Source organism: Anarhichas minor, unplaced genomic scaffold, assembly GCF_050575085.1.
Source record: "Anarhichas minor isolate MPS153535 unplaced genomic scaffold, ASM5057508v1 ptg000007l, whole genome shotgun sequence".
Classification (NCBI taxonomy): Eukaryota; Metazoa; Chordata; class Actinopteri; order Perciformes; family Anarhichadidae; genus Anarhichas; species Anarhichas minor.
In genome coordinates this window covers 4982351-5003652 of record NW_027466453.1, presented here as the reverse complement: position 1 = coordinate 5003652, position 21302 = coordinate 4982351, and the positions used below count along the sequence as shown (strand labels likewise).

The 21302-nt window shown below is 44.3% G+C and overlaps 2 protein-coding genes and 1 long non-coding RNA gene across 5 annotated transcripts; 1 reads left to right on the top strand and 2 right to left on the bottom strand.

Annotated features, from left to right (window-relative positions):
• Positions 1–656: 656 nt before the first annotated feature.
• ilf3b (interleukin enhancer binding factor 3b) lies at positions 657–15136 on the bottom strand. Of its 3 annotated transcripts, none has more exons than XM_076083279.1 (18): positions 15056–15136; positions 13581–13676; positions 12701–12924; positions 12388–12562; positions 11095–11242; positions 9608–9699; positions 8474–8569; positions 8012–8129; positions 7816–7913; positions 7622–7733; positions 7369–7482; positions 6834–7039; positions 6567–6743; positions 6179–6460; positions 4489–4621; positions 4318–4365; positions 2169–2588; positions 657–1522 (listed from the first exon to the last, which is right to left on the bottom strand). In XM_076083279.1, exons 2-18 carry the CDS (start codon positions 13581–13583, stop codon positions 1365–1367), a joined length of 2604 nt encoding a protein of 867 aa, XP_075939394.1. In that variant the 5' UTR covers positions 13584–13676; positions 15056–15136; the 3' UTR covers positions 657–1364. The 3 variants fall into 3 exon arrangements, with proteins under 3 accessions (XP_075939394.1, XP_075939403.1, XP_075939412.1); XM_076083288.1 differs by having other exon boundaries at positions 6179–6445; XM_076083297.1 differs by lacking the exons at positions 657–1522; positions 2169–2588 and adding an exon at positions 2704–3766.
• A 465-nt stretch (positions 15137–15601) lies between these two features.
• LOC142941069 (uncharacterized) lies at positions 15602–20983 on the top strand. Its single transcript, XR_012951099.1, has 3 exons — positions 15602–17390; positions 19114–19837; positions 20144–20983. It is a non-coding gene; the product is annotated as an uncharacterized LOC142941069 (long non-coding RNA).
• Positions 17115–19989, bottom strand: LOC142941059 (prostaglandin E2 receptor EP1 subtype-like). The gene is made up of 2 exons (XM_076083318.1): positions 19111–19989; positions 17115–17456 (listed from the first exon to the last, which is right to left on the bottom strand). Exons 1-2 carry the CDS (start codon positions 19987–19989, stop codon positions 17178–17180), a joined length of 1158 nt encoding a protein of 385 aa, XP_075939433.1. The 3' UTR covers positions 17115–17177.
• Positions 20984–21302: the final 319 nt, after the last annotated feature.

Here is a 21302-nt window from a genome sequence, read left to right as displayed (position 1 = left end):
GGTGGAAATGGTTTACCGTAAATACTGTAGTTAATTTGTTTTTGTAGTGCCCTTTTTGTCTTTTTTTTTTTAATATGAACTTTTGATATTAGAATATAATTAAATAACTTTCTAGCTGTAAATTTCTGATATTTAAATCCCATTAGCACAATAATAAATTCGGAAATGCAAAATAAAAGGTAAAAACCTAATTAAAGGACAGTCACAAAGCTCAAACAGTACATTCATTTGTTTAATTTCAATCCTGAATAAGAACAAATTAAAGATTTGTATTGAGTATTTAAGGCTCTATATGACTTGGAACTCCTCCCTATTTTAACAGTAGCCCATCACAACTATATAGAGCCACTGAAGTCTATATTATGTTATTTTCATAATTGACCTTTCTTATAGATAAAACCTTTTAGTTTTACCCCTTTCTAATAAGACACATTTCACAAACTAGCCATATCAGTTGCAACTAATATTAAAAACCCATGTTTGAGAGATACGTTATTAGCCATTAAAGTTTTGGGTTGCCAGGTTGTGAAAACTCTAGCTGGTGAGCCCTTAACAGTGAAGTAATTCACGGTTAATCTGGTCATTATTAGGTCATGTATTTCCCACTTTATAATAATAGTATCAATGGTACAAATAGTTGATATTTTAATAAAGACTTCTATTCAAAATAAAAATCATTTTTTAATACAAACACTTTGTTATACATTAAGAGGAACAAATCCAACCCAATGAAAAAGCTACATTGAGCAGAAATGTGGATGTGACATCAGAATGTAAGTATATTTCCCAGGAATCTCCAAAAAACAGTTATTAAAATAACTACATCACATCAGGTAAATTACAAAATAAGCCGAAATTACAAGCAATGCAGAACAAGCTAGTCGGGGTCTAATGAATTATTACAAAAAAGTACAACAAGCTTTGTAGTTTTAAAACTACAAGATTTGACTAGTTTCACAGGAGAAAAGAAAACGGCTGTCCCCACACAACTCTTCATAGTAAAAGGAAACAGAGTCAGAGCCAGTGAGTAGTTTGAAGAATCAGCCTTCAATATTTAGTGATGAAGCAGAGGACTGGTAGCATAGATTTAAAACAAATCATAAAAATAAGAATAACCTAAAAACACAAGACTAAGCACTGACCAGACCACTGAAACAGACCACTAAATTCAGCCGCGACTCATCTCTTGACTCTTAAAAAAGTCCAGACAACTATTTGTGTCCCTCATGTGCCACATTTAAACCCAAAAGCACATAAGAAGCAAACACGGAAAAAGGCAGAGAGCACAGGCAGTCGCTTTCTTTGGAGACGGTTCCAGACACCGACGCTTTGTGCCGAGGATTCACAGGCGGAGTGATTAGAGTTCATCTGTACTGGTAGTTCATGCTGCCGTCTCCCCTGCCGTAGCCCACTGGGTTCTGGTACTGCGAGTGGTTGATGCCGAAGCCCTGGTTGTTGTTGGGTCCTGCCCCTCCTCCTCCCGCTCCCCCCTGTGAGTTGTAATTGGACTGGATGTTGAAACCTACAAGGAAAGCGTGTGGTAGTTAGTGAAAATATTTTCCAAAAGAAAAAAGGTACAACAACATCTTCTGTCTTATAAAGATGGAAAAACTGCAATAAATCATATTTTTGGCCACTTATGGGCAGCGGAAACAAGCATTGTTGTGAACACATGTTACAACAACAGAATAGAAGACGGAATCATTTAGTATGTAGTTATACCAAGAAAAATATGGTAATGAAGTATACGTTAGCGTGAAAAGGATCTTCTTAAAACAAGAATATCTTCTCGTTATTACAAGTAACTGAGAGCATTTATTTTAACGAGATAATAAATATGTCAACGTTTTTTAAAAATAAACCTAAACACCACCATGTAAACCGGTTATTTTTACAAGGGTAGTGTCTTTTCTTTAGGCATTGAATGTATTTCTATCATTTTAAACAACTGAAGTTTTTAAAGAACAAACCAGCTCGTCCCTTTCAACAAGAAATGTTCCTCGTTTTAATGAGATACATTGGTTTTCTGTTTTAACGTGATGTGGACTTTCTCGTGACAAACAGACAGATACAGTATTACAGGACTGCCATCACGCTGCTGAAACGTAAAATCAAATTCTGTATCAAAATAGTTTAGACTATGAACAACAACAATCCCCTTAACTCACCTTCATAGCTGTAGTCTTGGCTGCCTCCGGCGCCCCCCGTCACCTGGCTGGGATAGGCGGTGCTGTACGAGTATCCGCCCGCCCCCCCCTGGTTCTGGTTGAAAGTATTCTTCCCCTGGCCGTAGCCCTGGCCGTACTGGTTATAGGAGCCCTGCCCGGGGGGGTTGCTGGACAGGTACCCCCCTAAGGCTCCACTGTTCGCCCCTGGGGGACCTGTAAAGGGCACCATCCCTCCCTTGTTCATGGGGGGTTTCTTTTTGGCAGTTTTCGCAGCGGACATGGCGGTGTAGGCACCGTCGTTCTGGTAGTACGAGCCGTAGGAGCCCTGAGCTGATCCCGGCACTGGGCTGGCTGGGGGGCCACCCAACGGGCTGTTCGATGCCCCGCCTCCTCCGTTCGTGCCACCGTTGTTGTAGTAATCTGGGAAATAACAGCATGGCACAATCTTAAAATGGGCACGACTCGGCATATTTTGAAAAGCTACTGCTTGCATACACTCGACATGTACTCTGGAATTAATTCGGAGTAACAGCGATTAATGGTGACATCACATTTATTTATAAAAAAAAGAACATATAAAAGCAAGGAGTCTTCCCTTCCCAAACATTCTGATTCCCCAATTCACAAAGTCTGTGTGTGTGCAAACTTAGTGGCAAACAGCCTCAGTTCATCAACGCCTACTGCTGTTACAGATGGGATACTGCGACACTGCCAAAGTTAAGACAATCATGCATTCAGTGGAGCCATGACTCAACAGTGTCGCCGATATGACACAGAAACGGCAGATTCTACATAAAAAACAGATGAAAAAAAAAAGACATCTCAATCGTGTTTGGAAGGGACAGAATATTAAAATGAAAAAAACAAATCATGTTAAGATTTTTCTCAGTATTCTCATCTAAGTAAACAGTTTGGAGAGAGAGAGAGAGAGAGAGAGAGAGACAGAGAGTCACAGAGACAGACAGTCACAGAGAGGACAGAGACAGAGAGGAAAGAAAGAGAAATAGAAGAGAGACAGACAGAGAGAGAGAGAGAGAGCGAGACAGAGAGGACAGAGAGAGAGAGAGAGAGAGGACAGAGAGAGAGAGAGAGAGACAGAGAGGACAGAGATGACAGGCTGTTGCAGTCTTGACAATAATCCAAAAGGCAGTATGTTGTCCAGCTCCCACAGGCCTTCACTTAATCGTGATCCAAATAAACGGAGACAAATCCCTCTGCCGGGTCTGACACATGGAGGCAATCGACAATAAATCAGCCCTGTGGTGTGGTTTGGGTGGGGGTGGGGGGGGTGGGGTCCAGGCGTTTAGGTACATCCACAGTGGGTGACTTATGTCTACACGCATGCAGTGGCAGATCGTCTCCCCCGAAGTGTCACGACGTGACAAGTGGACTGGCAAGACAGGGTGGAGAGGGTCACTTTATTCCCAGGCTTGCGGACTTGACGGTGAAGACAGTTCATGATGCTGCTGGAACACTACTGAGAAGTTTGTCCTTTTTTTTTGTTATCCTTTCTACAGGACAGTTTTTGATTTGTATAAGACTGGGGAAGATCTATGTCGCAAACTCGTGGTAGCCATAGCAGTCTGAGACAAAGTCACCTAAAGAGTGAGACAGGGCAGAGAAGGGGGGGGGGGAAATATCAAAATTAGATTGTTTATTTTGATTTTTTTTTTAATTTCTGCCATAAAATAGGCAGGTGTGTGACTCATTTGGTCAGGGTTTTTTTTAGTTGTCTTTTTTAGATTTCTCTGCTCCTGTCACGCTCAGGTAGGTCAGTCCTCAGAACGGGCTGCCAGAGGGAAGAAATGGGTTCTCATAAGAGGGGGGGAGGGTTGTCAAAAACAGATTCAATCCTGTGGCTTAAAGCAGAGAAATGTAAAATCATTGAACTGGGACCGTCCCAACATGGTTTATCATGACGTGGTCTTGTTTGCACTGGAGTGGAACCGTCTTCTAGAATAGGCCACGTTCTCTAGTTCTGTAGCTATGAACACAGGTAACAGTGCTTTCTTTACAGTCCGGGCCAGATGCACCATCCCGCCCCAGGACACAACATCCATTTCTTACATCAAAGCTTCACTGCAGCCCAGACAAAGAGCAGCTATCCAGTCAAACCAGGATTATCATAATGGGTGAAATGAATACTCACTGTATCCGGAGACAGTGTTGTTCCCGTAGCCGTACGTTCCGAAGCCACCTGGCCGGATGAAAGTCAGTTTAATACGCTGACTTTAAAGCCCCGTCGATCTCAATAATGACGTCTTCTAATGTTTTACCAGAACACAGAGTACGTCTGCTACGGCGAAAGCTGTGTTTTTACCTCCTTGGCCGTAGCCTCCTCCGTTATTGAAGCCCCTCCCCCTCCCGCGACCTCGTCCTGCTCTCCCTCGGCCCCTGGGCGAAGCGGCGTCTCCGGCCCCGGAGGCTCCCATCATGCCGAAGCCTGGCGCGTGCTGACAGGGAGACAAACTAAAGTCAGACGCTGAACAACAATTTTCCTCTCTGTGAGGACGTTTAACCCCGTTAACGTTAATTAATTCGTTAAATAATTAGATATTCTGTTTGGAAAAGAAAAGAAACATATTTGAACTGATTTCAGCAATGGCAATCTATATACCTCAGATTTTACATATACATAATATGTATATATATATATATATATATATATACACACTATATCTAGCATATATTATACATATATACACAGTTATACACATGCATATTGTCAATAATAATTGGCTGTATTTCTATTGATTTATTTGTATAATATCTATATTTTATACTAAATACAATCATATCCATCACATTCTCTTCACAAATGCACATAAAGAGGATTTTTATTAATTCAGTGACTGTAATCCTGCGGGCTTAATAATAATAATAATAATACTAATCTTTATCGAAAAGTTTGGCGCGCTTCTCCTCACACAGCGTTGCCAACAGCGGCGTGAAAAATACCTTAAAACGTGCGGCCCGATCGAGAATAGTGTGCTATCTATTTTTCGGAGAGATTCGCCCAGCGGTGTTCCCGAAAATCCCAAATAACGGAGCAAAATCGCCCCATTCACTTGAATGGGGTTGCGGCGTGAAGAGAGCTAAAAAAACACTTAACTTTGGGCCCATATTGACTAGCCGTACATTAACGTAGAAACATGATTCAAAGTTTAAAACGTAGACAAAACGCTGCACTTTATTGAGCCAAATGGACATTTTGATAGCTAGCACAGTTTTCATGAAGTCACAGATTAAGTTTCAGGAACATTTTGTGTCTGTTTCAGATTTTATAATGGGTGTGTATTGCACGGCTCGTTAAGAGCTAGAGTGAGAGCTTAACTGTCAGAGTGGAGCGGAGCAGGAAAATATTCTGTGATTTTTCCAAACAAATTGCTCTAGCTCCCACAATGTTTACTCTTTATACACCATTTTGGCCAAAAAGCTTTAAAATGTTGTGCTGGTCGCAGTAAAGTGTCTGTGGAATCCAACGGACTTACACATTTGGCTCAAAGAGCCGTAGAGCGACATGAACTCCAACCAACTGCTCCATTAGACTCCATGTTAAATCTGACCACTCATTTCTCAAAGAACGCAGACAGTACCAGTTTTGTCTATTGCTCTGGAGCTCACATTCGTAACACCACAAACATAAAAAAACACATCAGCGCGTTCGGCAGAGTCTTATCTTTCTCACGGTATCCATATTTTGGCTATAATATTTGAATCTAAAATGCAGAAAAGAGAGAAGCGATATATCAATCAACGCTCAACGATACTACCGGTAACATTGGCGTGTGTAGTTATATATTGCGATGTCTTCGGGCAGTAGAAGCCACACTGTCAAAATTTCTTTAGGAATTTCTAGTTTTTATTTAATATTGCACCGTACACAGCTTTCTAATTTATTGAATAGTTCTTCTTGTTATGGTTTTCCCCGACAGCATCATATTTGATAAATACCTTTAAAACACGAGATCACATCGACTGTGATTTAAACCTGGAGAGTTTGTTCTTACCATGGGCGGCCCTTTTTTCTTTTTAGCGGCCTCGGCCATGGAGCCCTCTGGGAAGAGCCGCTCCAGAGCGGCCAGGGCGGCGTAGGCCTTGGCCACCTTCTTATTGGACCCCGACCCCTGGAACTTCTGCCCGTCGATCTCCACCTCCATGACAAAGCGCTTGTCGTGGCTGCCGCCGGTCTCGGAGATGAGCTCGTACTTCAGGCCGCGCCGCTTCTCGTTCAGCTCCATCACGGGGTTCTTGCCGTGCTTGGTTAGTATTGGTCCCTGTTGGCGAGCGCTCTGACAGTTATAGAGACATGGTCAGTAATAAAAAAAATATATAAATAAATCAGCCCAAACTTCTCTCCGACCGTCACTCGACGACACACGGGGAGGAGCATTGTACCTCTGCGGCATCAGTGGTGTCTGCATTGGCGGCTCCTGTGGCGGCAGCGGTGGTTTCGATGGGTGTTACGACTGGCTTCAGTTCCTCCACAGTGACCGGTACAACCACCTCCTCTGCTTTCACCGACTCAGCGGTCTTTAGTTCCACTCCTGTGGGCAGGCCCATGTCCTGGAGGACCTGCAGTTGTACACACGGAGTCATCGTAAATATAAAATAAAACAAAAAACTGAAATTCTAAGGGGAAAAACAGAGAAATGTATTCCTTACCTTTACAGCTACGTGCAGCTTGGCAGTGCGTTTGGACGGACCAGACGCCTCAAAGGTTTTGCCGTCCACTTCGACAGCCATGGTGAAGACCGGGACGTGAATCGGGCCGGTCTGAGAGATCAGCTTGTACTGGAGACCCGGCTTCAGCTGATTGAGCCTCATCAGAGCGTTCATCGCCTGGGGGGGCTCTGCCTTCTCCTCTGGAGCTGGTTTAACAGCAGGACATACGGTTAGAAACGTACCCGTTACATTGATTATATCTCATCAATCAGTTGATTCATCATTTCAACTATACAGTCAAAAAATTATGAAAAATCACAAGTTCTAAGAGGTGACATTTTCAAATTGCTTGTTTTGTCCAAAACAAAAAAGGTATTCAATTTACAACGATTAGTCTATTATCAAAATTGTTTATTATTTTCTGTTGATTAACAGACTAATTCAATAAGCACAGCTGTTTTCTTGGTCCATTCTGATGTAGGAAAGGTTTCTTTAAGTAAGTTCCAACAAACACAGGAGCTGAACGAGCTCTTACATTTCTTCTGCAGCTTTTTCTTCTTCTTATTTGGACTCTTGTCATCAATTCCCTCCTCTTCCTCGATGGGCCTTTTCATTGGTGGGGCGTACGCCGTGCTCGGTGGGATTTGCACTGCAACACACACGCACACACAGAATGATACCATAAGTACATGCGAGGCACCTCATTGCATCGACACCATAAATCTAAAAATCTAAATAACCGACGGTCAGGATTGTTTGAGTCTCACAGGTGAGCCGGCCTGGTTTACCTGTGTAATCAATGGGAGTCTCGCTACGGGGTTTCTTGGGCATCTTTGAAGGGAGGGGATCCATCCCAAGCACTTTGTGAAGCTGTCCGAAAGCCGACAGCCTTAAGGCATGCTGAAGGAACGAGAGACGCCGCGTCAATTCCACGTTCACTAAATTGTGAATATGCACACGAAACAACTGGTATCACACTCACTTGTGCGCTCGCCGTGATGTCTTCTCTCTGCTGGTGGTCCAAGTGACCGATGGCGTCTGTGGCGTCCTTCTCACACGGATCAGAGATCCCAGCACCGTCTACAGCGAGAGGGAAACGACATAAGGGAGCACTTAGAAGTGGGAAGAAAAAATAAATAAAAATGCAAATAAAAAAAGAGAGAGGATACTTCACATACATATACCATCCATGAGGATGCCTGAAGCCAGACACTCTAGAACTCTCCGCAGAGCTTCTCCTGCCCCCATGGGCCGGTTCCCTGTGCCGATGGCTTTCTCACAGATCAGCTCCAGCGGCTGCAGAGCGGGGGAGAGAGAGGGAGGGGGAGAGAGAGAGAGAGAGAGACACGTGTTGTTTGAGGGTGCTATTTTTAAGCTCGGCTACTAACACGGAGAGATTTTAGGTCACTGCGTTAGACAGGATCTCAGCAGTTTAACAACTGTGACATCTTTTTTTTTGTATCCAGGCAGACAAAGCGTTATCAAAAGAAAATCAGAATTCTGATAATAATATAATAATAATAGCTTTGGGGTCTTGATAAAACTCCCTCCTACATATCTCTAGGTTCCCAGAAGCCACATTCACCTGCTTCATAAAGACTATAAAGCTATACTGAGGCTGTAGAGAGGCTCTCACTCACCCAGCCACGGAGCGGGGCCCATGTGGGGACGCGGGCGCAGAGGTCCCGTAGGATCCGGATGACGATGACGCAGGAGCGCAGCCCGTTGGCTCTGGCCTGAGGACACAAGCAGGGAGGGGCACGGGGAGGACAAGCGGCCTTAGTCGATGAGGACGACCATGTGAGGCCCAAAGCAACACTAACGGCAAAATAAATTAAAGTCAATAAAAATAAATAAAAAAGGAAGCCACACAGACTGGAACAGCGTAGCTTTGTTATTATGGATACATTGCATGATAGAATAATGTTTGGAGACCCTAAACATGATCAGTCGTATTCGTGGCTGAGTGGATAGCCGGCGTGGTTATCAGACGTGAGACAACATGCTCATGAATTACGTTTGAAGTGTGAATAAAGACACCTCAAACTCAATGCCAGCTTTGATGTGCGATAAAGAAATCTATTTTCCTTTGTGCCGTCATCGAAAGGCGGTAGTGAAGTCAGTGGTGGCTTAAAAAAAAAAAAAAAAAAAACTCGAGGTGCAATATTCCTGTTGATTTTGTGGCACACAGAGAGCCAGAGAGCGGGGAAAGTCGAGGCCACATACTCTGCAAAAGCTGCAGAGATGGAGCACTGATTGTTACGGTGCGAAAGAGAAAATATGACACGCACACTAGAATGAGTTATTATCAACACGGCTCACTACTAAAAAACAACAACCGTGTCTTCAAAGCTACAGAAGGGGCAGCGGCTTGTAGAAATGTGAAAACACCGACAACTCACTCACACCAACACTGACATGAGAGAAATATTGCACCTGGATACACGGTGTATTAGTCCCAGACGTTTGTTGTTGATTGAGTAAAGGAACTAAAAAGCAGCATTGAACTTGTTTTAAAGAAAAGAACAAAAAGGCACGGCAGTAGAACCTGTTAAGTTAGCAAAGCAACGCTACAACAGTGTAATGACAAAGGTTTCCTAAGAAACACACATTCAGATCATCAAGTATTACTACAGGAAGTACACTTCAAAAGAGTGAAGAAGAAGAAAACAAAAAAAAACACATGGAACGCCCAAATCAAAAGACAAAAAGAACAAACGGCATGAAACCAAAACTACTTCTGTTTTAGAGACAAATAAAGACAAGATCCAAACCTGGAACCACTTAGCGTGGCGGAGAGACGCCAAGGCAGTTAGGCATTTCTGCCTGTCCAGAACTTCCGGGGGATCGTTGACTGAAAGCGATTCTATTGGCAGGTGGAATAAGAAGACAAGGTACAGTTTGACCAAGGGGAGTTCTGTCAGCCGGCCAGGGGGAACACAGGCAGCCTTCCCAGACCACAGGCCGGAAGGGGGAAGGGGAGGGGGACCCCTCCACCGCAGAACCACCAGGCGCTCTCAACCTCCCAGTTAATATCGCTTTTGTACGGCCCGGCACACATAAGGTTGGACTTAAAACCCACCAGAACGACAGAGTTGTGAAGTGGGTTGTAACCTGACTTAGTAAAAAATATAATAAAAACATCCCTGTTATAACAAAATGTGCATTTCTTAAGGGCTAGTAGGTCGTATCAAATGGGAGGTTGTCTTTCCGTGGTTGCTTCAGAGCTTTTTTTTTTTTTAAAGGTTCTGCTTTTCCTTTTCTGCCGTTAACGGGAGGCAGAGTCCCTCCCCTTCGCCCCGACACTGGGTGCGCTGCACTTTGCCCCTTCCGAGACAGAGAGCGGCCAGTTGGTCAAAGGTCCAGCGTCCCTAAAAATTGACAAACTAGAAGGCTTGACAGAGAGAATCAGAATTGGAACCACAGGCAGAAGTTATCAGATGCACAAAAAGTGGGGTATCAAAACAAGTCCACACTGCAGCAAAACTGATGGCTTAAAATAAGAAAGAAAACAAAAGGAAACCCAAACTGGGCATCACTGTTCGCACGGGGCGACAGATAAGGTCGAGGCTGAACACCTGCTAAAACAGATCCTCACTACTGCTTTCAAAAACAATGGCGTCTGCAATTGTACAGCTGCAGTCAGGCTTAATGATTACACACATCTCCCATGATGCCTTAGTCTGTGGCTTTCTAACAACTTGGGGTCGAACCCCTGCGTTTGTTTGAGTGTGCAGAATCCCTCGTCGTTATCTGTAGCCCCCGAGCATTCCCTGCTAATGAACACCAGAGACGGTCAACAGCCCGCTGGTGGGTCCAACGACCGCGGACAGTTTCACCACATGTTCTGCTACTCATTTTTGCTGCAATGCGAACCGTTCACCATCAATGATAAAACACATGCAAACAACGTGGTCTCTCTTTTTTTTTTTTTTTTGGTTAACTTCTCAGTAAGCCTTCATTTCGTTGGTGCCCTTGGTCGTTAAAGAAGTCAGTAAACTACCTGCCCTATACTGTATATTGGGCCATCAAAAATGTACAATTACATCACATGGAACTACGAGAGAGAGAGATGGAGAGAGAGTCTAGGTAGCTATAAGCATAGCGCAGTTTCATTACATGACGGTGCATTCTTGTCCCCCGGCTCCATTGAAGGCCCAATAAACAATATCTATCTAGCCTGGCTGCCGGCCGGGCCTCCCTGCTTGGAGGAGGTGGCGGCGCTGAAGAAGCACCGAGGCCCCCGGGGGTCGGAGCTTACCTCCGGACACGGCCCTCTCGATCTCCTCGCGGACCAGTGGGGACGTCAGGTGGATGGTGAGGGTGAGAGGGGGCTCCTTGGTGTTCTTGATGACGATGCTGGCCTCGAGGATGTTCTGGGTCACCGCGTACTTGTCTTCTGTGATCGCCTGTGAGAGAGCAACGCGTTTAAGGCGCGACAAAGGCCGCGTTTGTGTTGAAGATCAGACTATTGTGAAAATAAGAGAATTGTTATTATTTCCTACATTCTTTTTTGGTACCAAATACATTCATATTAGGTCTAACTAGGCCTGGTATCATATGAATGAGAGCCAAGCGGCTAAATTGGCAGACCGATGATCCAATCAGAGATTTATGGTATCGAGTATCGGTTTACTGTATATGCACACTGATAAGTAACAAAACTGAAATATAGTTGTGTAGAGCCAGTGTCAACATTACATAGTTTGTCCACCAGAGAGCAATGAGCTGATTATTTTTAACCGTAAAACGTCTCGCTTATCTGTCACAATTCTTCAATAACCAACTATAAGTGATCTTTATTTAAGTTTATGTTGTGTTTTTTTTTTATGTGGAAATGGATATATGCAAATATATTGTCTTGTAAACACTAAAACTAATATCTGTATCGACCTCACAAACCCAGCATCACTTTGACTCTATAATGAAAATGTTATGACATTTATTCAATACACTGAATTAAGCTTAGTTTATACTCGCCATGGGGAAGTCGGCCGCGCGCCAGAAAATGGCGTAATCACGGCCGGCGTGTGGAGCGCTTGGCCGTGCACCTGAATTTTTGTAAGTTGCCGTGCGCGATCACGTGACCGTAGTTCACTGATAAAAGCACTATCTACATGTCTGGAGGTTATACAAAGAAGGCCAACTCATGTTTAGATGCTTTAGAAACAGCAGGTGTTCAAAATCTTCATTTGAGTAAATATTTTGCAGCCAAACCAAATTGTTGTCAGGATATTTAACCGTTGTTTGTTTTTTAATAATGCATCGAATACTTAACATGTTTCTTTACAGGGCTTGTATAAAGGCAATATTGTAGTCCATGAATATGAGACATGAGTCAAGTATAGACAATTACAATCCCTCCTCTGCATTGTGGAGGTTGGTTGAAGGCATTTCGCCGGTTACACCTACAGTCTCTGTGCATATCTGTGCATATCTCTGGGGTGCACTCGTAACATAAACCATTCATGTGCAGAACTCGCACGCCGTCTGCGGATGCTCACGATATGCGAGCGTGAGTATAACCAAAGCTTCAGCTGAGCCGTGTTCTCACCTTGAGCTGCGTCACAAGGTTTTCAGACACTTTCTTCAGCAGGTTGATGGTCGGCTTTTCCTTACAGAGGAGCACCAGCTCCAGGTCCAGGTCCCCCTTCAGCAGCAGGCCCTTGGCAACCAGGCCCACCCTCATTACGCCACGCAGAGAGCGGGTTGCCTGATCTCTGTGCTCACTACACAGCAGACACATGGGAGAAGCACAAGAAAGACAAAGACGGTGGTTAGAGAAGAGGAATTCAAACACGTCTTACTGAATGACTCATTGTCCTCACGGCTGAACATGAGGAACGGCAGCCCCGACATCTCCTCACCTCTCCTTATCGGTGTCTGCGCTATCAGAGTCCGACTTGGGGGACACCTTCTCCTGCTTATCCAGCCAGTCGGAGACGGCCTTGAGGGCCCGCTCCGTGTGGGACACCATGTTCTGTACGCTCTCCAGCTCCTCCTGAGTCGGGTAGATGACGGAGTGTTTGGCCATGACGTGGCGGTCATCGTTCATGAAGACGCGCATGGAGCGGTGGCGCATTGGAGGGGGCTGGGGAGACACGAGATCGTTAATGAAGAAGAAAATACCAGAGAGGTTCGTGCTGCGCCCGGGTTAGCAAAAACAGACACGGTGCTTTGAGAATTAAAAACAAAAGATCATTACTATTTACATACAACAGAGACCTGTATCTAGGAAGCAGGATTATTGAGTTACCTGGATAACTAGACAGAAAAAAACAGATCAGCTCAACTTCAGTCCATGTTGCAGTTTGGAAAATGTTCTTGGTTTTATTCAGAACAGTTATTAATCCTGCTTTATGGGACAGGCTTATGGTCGACCTGCAAAACGCTCGTTCTCTTGTCTTTGATTAATAATAATAATAATAATACAAAAGAAAAGCAACAAGGTCTCATGTCTGGGCCTAGCTTCTAACACCAGTGATTACACAAGCCCCGTGTACACACAGGCAGCCAAAGCCTATTTAGAGGGGAGCGGTGGTGTAGAAGCTGGAGCATGTGTTCCTAAAGCCCCAGGCAGACTGGAGAGACGCTGGCACCAGCCCTGTGACTTAATTTAGAGGCGCCGCGTTTATTTGTCCCGTTGCCAGTGATATCCCACGCTGAGGCAAGTGTGCCCCGTGCTTTGGCTGCTGCCAGCCTATTGTCACACGTACAAACACAGAGATGCTTAAATTAAGTCATTACCATTGTTGTTCTAGAGACCGTGGCGACACCCTTATCCAGTGAACCGCAGCGTTGAAAAATATCTTCTCTGCAGCCGATGACAATGTTGCAGTCCGTCTGTACAGCGGGAGGGGGGGGGGGGGGGAAAACAGACACACATTTTAACATAACTTAAAAAGGAGAGGGGAGGGAAAATGTGCAGCCAACTAACAACTAAGGTAGATCCACGGGGGTGAATGGCATATTTGATTTGAACACTGAAACGGGTAAAACCCTTCACACTCAGTCACTGACGAGCTTCTCTTATCCATCAGTGACATAAAGTCGATAGTAGCTGGAGCAACTGAGGAGGATTGTTGACACGCCAACGCATGCCTCAGGGATTAAATGCAACCAGACTTTCCCAGGCAGAAAGGCTGCAACTTGTAATAAATCAGGCTTTTAAGTACACATTCCTCTTCGTGTGAGCAAGGCGGACATTTTTCAGATTCCTAGCAGGCAGGTGTGTGGTCTTAAAACGCCGTGTTCCTGCTGGACTTATACGTGAAACAGACCAGTGAGGGCTGTGCTGCTCGATGTGATGGATCTCCGAGTAGAGGTCAACACGAGTCATCCACGGATGACTGGCTCTTCATCCGTGGGGCCTCAAAACAACAATAACGAAGCGATGTGATCTGGGAGTTAGTGGGGTTATTAAGTCAACAGGCAGCACATCTCACTCATTTATCGTGACACACCCACCGCGCGCACACGTGCCAGCGCTGACTTTTTAAAGATAATTTGCAGCATTACAGATGATTTACGATACAGTACAGTTGCGGTAAAGAGGGTAAACAATAACGAGTATAAACATTGCCACCTATTTTTTTATGTTTTAGTCAACAAGTTGCTAACGTGTGGCTCCAGGACCAACAAGCCGCCGGCACACCTGTTAAACCTACATTGACACACAAGTTGTGTTCTTCCAGGCGGAAGAGTGAGTTACTAAGAAATAGACCCCGGAGCTCCATCAGGGAAATTTAAAAACAGACGCCATTTTAATTCAGTGCAGAGCTCGACTGGTCCTCGGCAGCTAGCTAGCTAGCTAGCAACCCCGACGAGAAAAGAAAACGGATCACGCATCGTTTATAGCTGCGCAGACATGCTCACCGAGCCGCAACACACACAAACACCGCGTACCGGTCATGTTTGTCGACTGGGGGACTATGTAGAAGTGCAAAGACTCAACGGTAGATTATGTTTGGATGTTGGTCTGTCACGTAAAGACAGCAAAATGGTCGAGGAGACAAGACCGAGACCCCATTGAATGCTCAGCTAACAGTTAGCAGGTTAGCTTAGCCGAACAAAGCCAGATGGATACATTTATGACGCACATATAAAATAAACACACTAATAAAAAAGTAACAAGCGTCGTTGGTTCTCTTAGCGTTCAGCGACCACATACTACCTCATTCAGTTTGTGTTAGGGGATGAATTTATGTATTTTTCTTGCTCACCGTGGTGTCGTTGCTGTTTATGGACGGCTGCTACACGCTAGCTCCCGGTCTCGGCCAGGAGTGTGCACGGAAACGCCCACGATGTGAAAAACGATTAAGCTCATTGGACAGAGATTACTGGCGACTGAAAATGTAGCCAATCAGGGAAAGGGGGAACGGAACCAGGGGGCGTGGCTAGTAATAACGGACTGAATTTAATCGTCTCGCTGCAACAACTGGCTGCCTTGCTGATCGCATCAGTTAAAACACGATCACACGGTGTAGCCGTTGGATCATCCGTGTATTCTTAGTGTGGGAATTCTCCAGTTTGACCCCCAAGAATATTGATTGCATTCTGATTATTTTAAACACACTGTGAGTGACCATTTACTTTGGGTACTCTGAAACCCATGTGACAATTTATTTACACAGTCAGAGTGTGTCTTGTCTTGAATCATGGAAGATTCACATTCGTACCCTGATTCAGAACATAAAGGCATCACATGACAGCATGTCAGCTCACATCCTTTGTTTTGTTTTGAAGGACCAGCAAAGAACAAACACAAATCTGTCACTACTAAATTACACATGAAATAAAGAAGAATAGATTATCTAGTGAAAGATATCAGTGATTCTTGTATGCTGACTAAAAATTAAGTGCAACCAACTGCAGGTGCTGGAACAAAAACGTGCAGCTCACACTTGCTGGGGCAAGTTCTTTAGGGGTTAGCAAAATGCATTGTCTGTTTTCATATTATGTAACATGTGAATCCCGCCAACCATTCCCATCCACTGGTTCAGGTCTTACTTGCAAGTCAGCGTCATCATTTCTGTGTTGGCAATCTCGTTTCCGAGCAGGTTAGGAGTTCACCTGTGGAGTTCCACAAATACCCATACTTGGTCCCCTTGTAATCAGTCTATATATGTTTCTATTAAGCCAGATTTAGTCAAAACGTCAAACTTAATTACCATGTTTATGCAGATGACACTTAAGCCTTTTTTCTCTTTCACCAAATATATGGTCCCATTGATGCTCATTGTCAATGCTATTTGAGCAGATTGATGACAGAATGTGCGAGAATTACCTCTTGCTAAGTAAAATCTGAAAGACATAAATAATTGACAGATGATCTTAGACATTGTGCAAATAGCTCTACATTAGATTAGTGAGCTTTAAAGGTGTTGCTGTTACCTTAAGACGGAGCCACCAAGCTGTTTCCTCGTTTCCAGTCTTTGTGCTAAGCTAAGAGGCTGCCAACAAGACGAGACATGAGAGTGCCTTGCCTTATTACTCAGTCAGAATAAGTGGATTACTGGAAAAAGAACCTGATCTCGACAAAAGCTTTAAAACTATGGCATCAATCATAAACCAGAATGAGACGAAACATTAACAGATAAACATTTATTATCCAATCGTACATTCCCTTTTGTTAACAATATCACATTCAATTAGCTTTTGCAGTTTCACTTCAGTCCCGACTGACTCGGGGAAAAATACTACTTTACAAATAATCAATCAATAACAGACGCACGTTCACGTTCATGTCACAGCACAACATTGTGTTTTTCACATCTTTAAGCTGAGGTAACAGCACAGATTCTTCTTTTTTTTTTGGGCTCTCTTATGTGAGCATTTATACAAGTCATTGACTTTTACACTGTTGTCAGAGAACAAAGCGAACGAAACCTTTTGAGTTGAGATGTTTGCTTTAAGACGATAGATACAGTCTCCACGTCAACAAAAAAACGTTAACACACTTCAACCGACGGAATCTTTTTCATTTACGTCCGCTCTCGTCGAGGACAGGCTGCCGTGCAAGCATGTGTATGGGCCATGTTGCAATCTGATAAACACCATTAGCAGTTCATAATGAGCTGTTTTTCTTTATTCATTTGTAGCATAACACTGGCTCACACTGTACATACAACAACACAAGAGCTGGTCGGTGATATTTCAAATCTGGAACACGTTGTTCCATTTGTTTTTGTTCCCAACACATTTACTTCACCTAAACCAGAGTGGCTGTCATTCCCACCAGACAACCCTTTTCGTAGGAACCTTTCAACACTGAATTTGGATCCAGATGATGGACTGCTGGACGAGAGAAGACCCGTCTCCTCTCTTTCCTCCATATAGGTCCATTTAAATCTTACTAACACTGTTTTTTTTCTCTGAGCTCTGAAAGGAGCCGAAGTCCCAGCGAATGGAGCGGAACGTGCTCCCCTTGAAACTGGCCTTTCTCTTGGTGATGCGGTAGATCTTCCTGAGGACGGCGCGCCGCAGCAAGATGTAGACCCACGGGTCCAGGATCTGGTTGCAGGTCGCCATCCTGACACCTATCACCATCAGACTACTGTAAGTGTCTCTGTCACCGGCAGGGAAGCCACTGTAGGACTTTGTGGCTGAGATCAGTCCAAAGACCTGAAAAGAAAGAAAAATTGAAACAAGTTTAGCCTCATCTATTAAATTCATACTAACAAACTCAACAATAGCTATTGTTTAACCCCTTAAACTCACTCATTCATTACAATATCATACAATGCAGCCTCACATTGTTCAAACCCACAGAACATTAATTAACTCAAATTTGGTGGAGATCCGAAAGTTTCCAAAAATGCCAAATATATCAGTCTGAAACTTCGGGAAATGTGTATAAAATGAAACAAAAGATATGTAGAATATATACATTTGATGGAACGGAGCAGCCATAAAATATTAATTTGTAAACGTCATTTAGCTCCAATAAAAGAGTAGGAACAAATAGATGGTAGGAACGATTTCTCGGACCTTAAAGATACAATGGGGGAATCGATCGGTTCGTGTTCAGGGGATTAAAAAAGTTTGGCAGAATTTAAGAAAAATACATTTCATAGGTAGTTTTTTTTGCTCAAGGGCGGTTCTAGGGTAGTCCAGAGGGGGCCGGTGCCCCTGAAAGAGTAAGCCTGGCCCCCGCTCTCGCTGACTGTGGCAATTATTTTCTTACATTTTTCACCCCACATTTATCCCCAGAGAGGTGAAATTGTAATTATTCATAACAGTGATAAATTGGTCGTTAGAACTGAATGAGTATGGTTGTGTTTATTTTTATGTGCATCGTTAGCCTTTTGAAAAAAAACAACCTATGGGTTAAATGAACTATATTTATTTAGCGCTTAAAGCACTCGGAGCACTTTACAACACAAGTAAGCATTCATCCATTCACACTCCCATTCATACACAAGGGGCCATCTGTCCCTCAGGAGCCACAGACACTCACAGCAATTTGGGGTTCAGTATGTTGCCAAAGGACACTTTCAAATGTTTACTGCAGGGGCCAAGGATTGAACCACCGACCTTCTGCTTAGTGGACAACCGCTCTTTCTCCTGAGGCAGCCATTATCCAATGCCCCCCACCCCCCCTCCCTTTTGAATGGTCTAGAACGGCCACTAAACAAACTCTTCTCAGTGTTAAAGGTGTCATGGACAGAAATCTGTCAGTGCTCATTATTGTGAATTTAAACGTAACTTCCAGATGGACTGGAGGGACTGCATTTACAAAAACACAGAAAGCAAACAAACAGTGGTGCTATACTCTCTTGAACTTATTGTGGAATTCAAAACTTCCTGTTTCCTGCTGTTCTGAACCGCTTGGCTGTGGTGATGCAAAGCGGTGAGCCGTACATTGCGTCCGGGTGCGATAATAGGCATGGCACAACCGGATTATTTGAATCCTCCTAAACAGTTGCAACGTTTAAAGGGTCTGCTAATCACTTTGTCCTTTGGTATGAAATGTGTAAAAATCGACCAAAGTACTGTTATTAAAAATCAATCAGTGGCAGAGAATTAATGTATTGTAGAGTATTAAAGAGAGAGTAGGAAATCTCACGCAAAAAGGAACAGGAATTAAATGTTCACTGTATTGCATTTTAGGGGGCATGCAGATGATTTTAGAATAGATTCTTAATATGTAATATGATGTTTATGATGACATGTTTATCTACATTTAAAAATTTGTAAAAACACAACAACTTAGTTGCTATATTTTTGCTATATTTTATGCTGATAAAGCCTGGTAAATGTTTTCCCCGATGCTCACCAGTAGAGGGCTCCAGCAGATGCAGGAGGTGACCATGATGCCAACCAGCTGGACCACCATCTCAGTGTCCTGGGAGCCACCTGAGCCCCGTCGTGAACACAACCTTTTCTTTAGCCGGGCTCTCACCAGCGTGATCCCACTGACGGTGTTGCACACGAAGGCCGAGGCCAGGGAGCTCAAAGCCAGTCCAGAGAAGAGCGTCACAAAGGCCAGGTCCTTCGCTCCGGTGCTCTCCATCACCCTGATGAAGCACCACGTCCCCGGGTGCTGGTTAGTGTAGGCGCCCAGGCTGAAGAAGGGCAGGAGGGCCACGCACAAAGCCAGCAGCCAGATCAGGGCCAGCGCCACCTTTGTCCGCACCATGGTCACCAGACGGGCGTGCAGCAAAGGCCTGGTGACCCCCAGGCAGCGCTCAGCAGCCATGGCGCAGCCCAGGAAGAGCGGGCACAGGCCGAAGAACACCATGCAACTTCCCAGCAACAGACAAGACCAATCCGGATTGGCGGAGGCGTTCTGAAAGCTGGAGACGGGGTTCGCCGCCGACCCGGTGCCCGCCGAATATCTCCTCAGCACGAGGGCTCCGAGGATGACGTGTCCGGCCAGGTCCGTTGCCACCAGGGAGCTGGCGAAGAGCAGGAACGTGGCCTTCGAGCGCCGCCGGAAGCGGTTGTAAGCCTTGGCGAGAATGATGAGGGCCACCACGTTGAACAGGATGCCCAGAGTCATGGTGAGTACGGCGGATGTGGGATGTGGGATTGTGGGATTCTGTGAGCGGGTGGTGTTATATGCCATGGCCTCCACCTTCTTCACCGCATGGGTGTCGTTGAAGAAGGGAAGGGGGGTGGTAACGGAGGAGTTGTTGTGCTGCATGGCCAGCATCACCGTCGGGCTCCGGGCCTGGTGTGGTTCTTCTGGTTGAGATAACACTGGAAAAGAAAAAACACGGGCGGGTCAGCGCACTTAAACTCGTCACACCCTCTCCCTTCCATGTCCTCCTTTTCCACTCAAATAATGTTCATACGGTCCCTCACAGGTAACCCGTCTCTACGGGCAAACAAAGCTCCTCAAGGCAAAGTGGCTCAACTTCAAATCCCTACAAATGACTTCTCATACCACTCTTGAGGTCTGGGTGCAAAGAGTCTGAATTTCCTCTTTGTTCGAGGCATCGCTCCAAACGTCTGAGCAAGTTCTGACAGATGTTGTTGACACTGAAAGCTCCTGCACACATTCCTAAACTGCCGTTACCGTGCAGCAGCAGCAGCAGCAGCAGCAGCAGCAGCAGCAGCAGCAGCTAACATACGTGCGAGCTGCTGGGAAGGATTGAACATTTATTTACACACAGATGTATTGCTCAGTATATATTAAAAATGTAGCCTTCAAAGTGATTCTATATATGGTTCTGTGTTTAATTTTGTCCCTTTCTTTTTTGTGTATTGATTTACTATATTTTTTATTTACCTAAATATGATTTTAATTGCACCTTTTCCATATTCTTTAGTTGGAATCTCTATGTTCATAATTTTTCCCTTTTCTTTGTATTGATTGTTTCTTTTTTGGAAGATGTATTTTTATGCTTAAATGTTATTATCTGTGCATACCGACTATAAAAGCTACTAATATATTGTTATAAATATGATGAAAACGTCATAATTTACAAAATATAATGATGATATTACATAATGATACACACACAATGCCAAACATATACCTCTGTAGCTCCAAAGAGCATTTCCCTTCCAACAAAACCCGTTTTTGTCATTAATATGAGGGTGTTTCACTTCTTTTTCTGTTAAAGGTTTTCATATTTGAAGTTTCTTCAAATAGTCTCAATAAATCCAGATCTTTTGAAACAATAAAACACATTTAACTTGGACCAATAGCCTCGGGGCATCCCGTCTGTCCTGTACGTGAAATATATTCAACCTACCTTTGAAATAATAAATCCATGGGGGTGAACAGGATCACTCTGATCTGGACTGTTACTCATAACTGCAGCTGAATCCAGGTTGTGCTCTCGTGTTGCTCCAAAGTAAGACGACTTCTTCTTCTTCACCTAAACTGTTTCCCCATTCGCAGACTATGTAGAAACTCTCCTCTCGGAACAGGCAGCCTCCCCGTTGCATTGCACAAGCTCGTCCTCTGTCACTCGAGCTGCGGCTGACTGCTTTTATACTGAGGAGCTGCACCGCGCT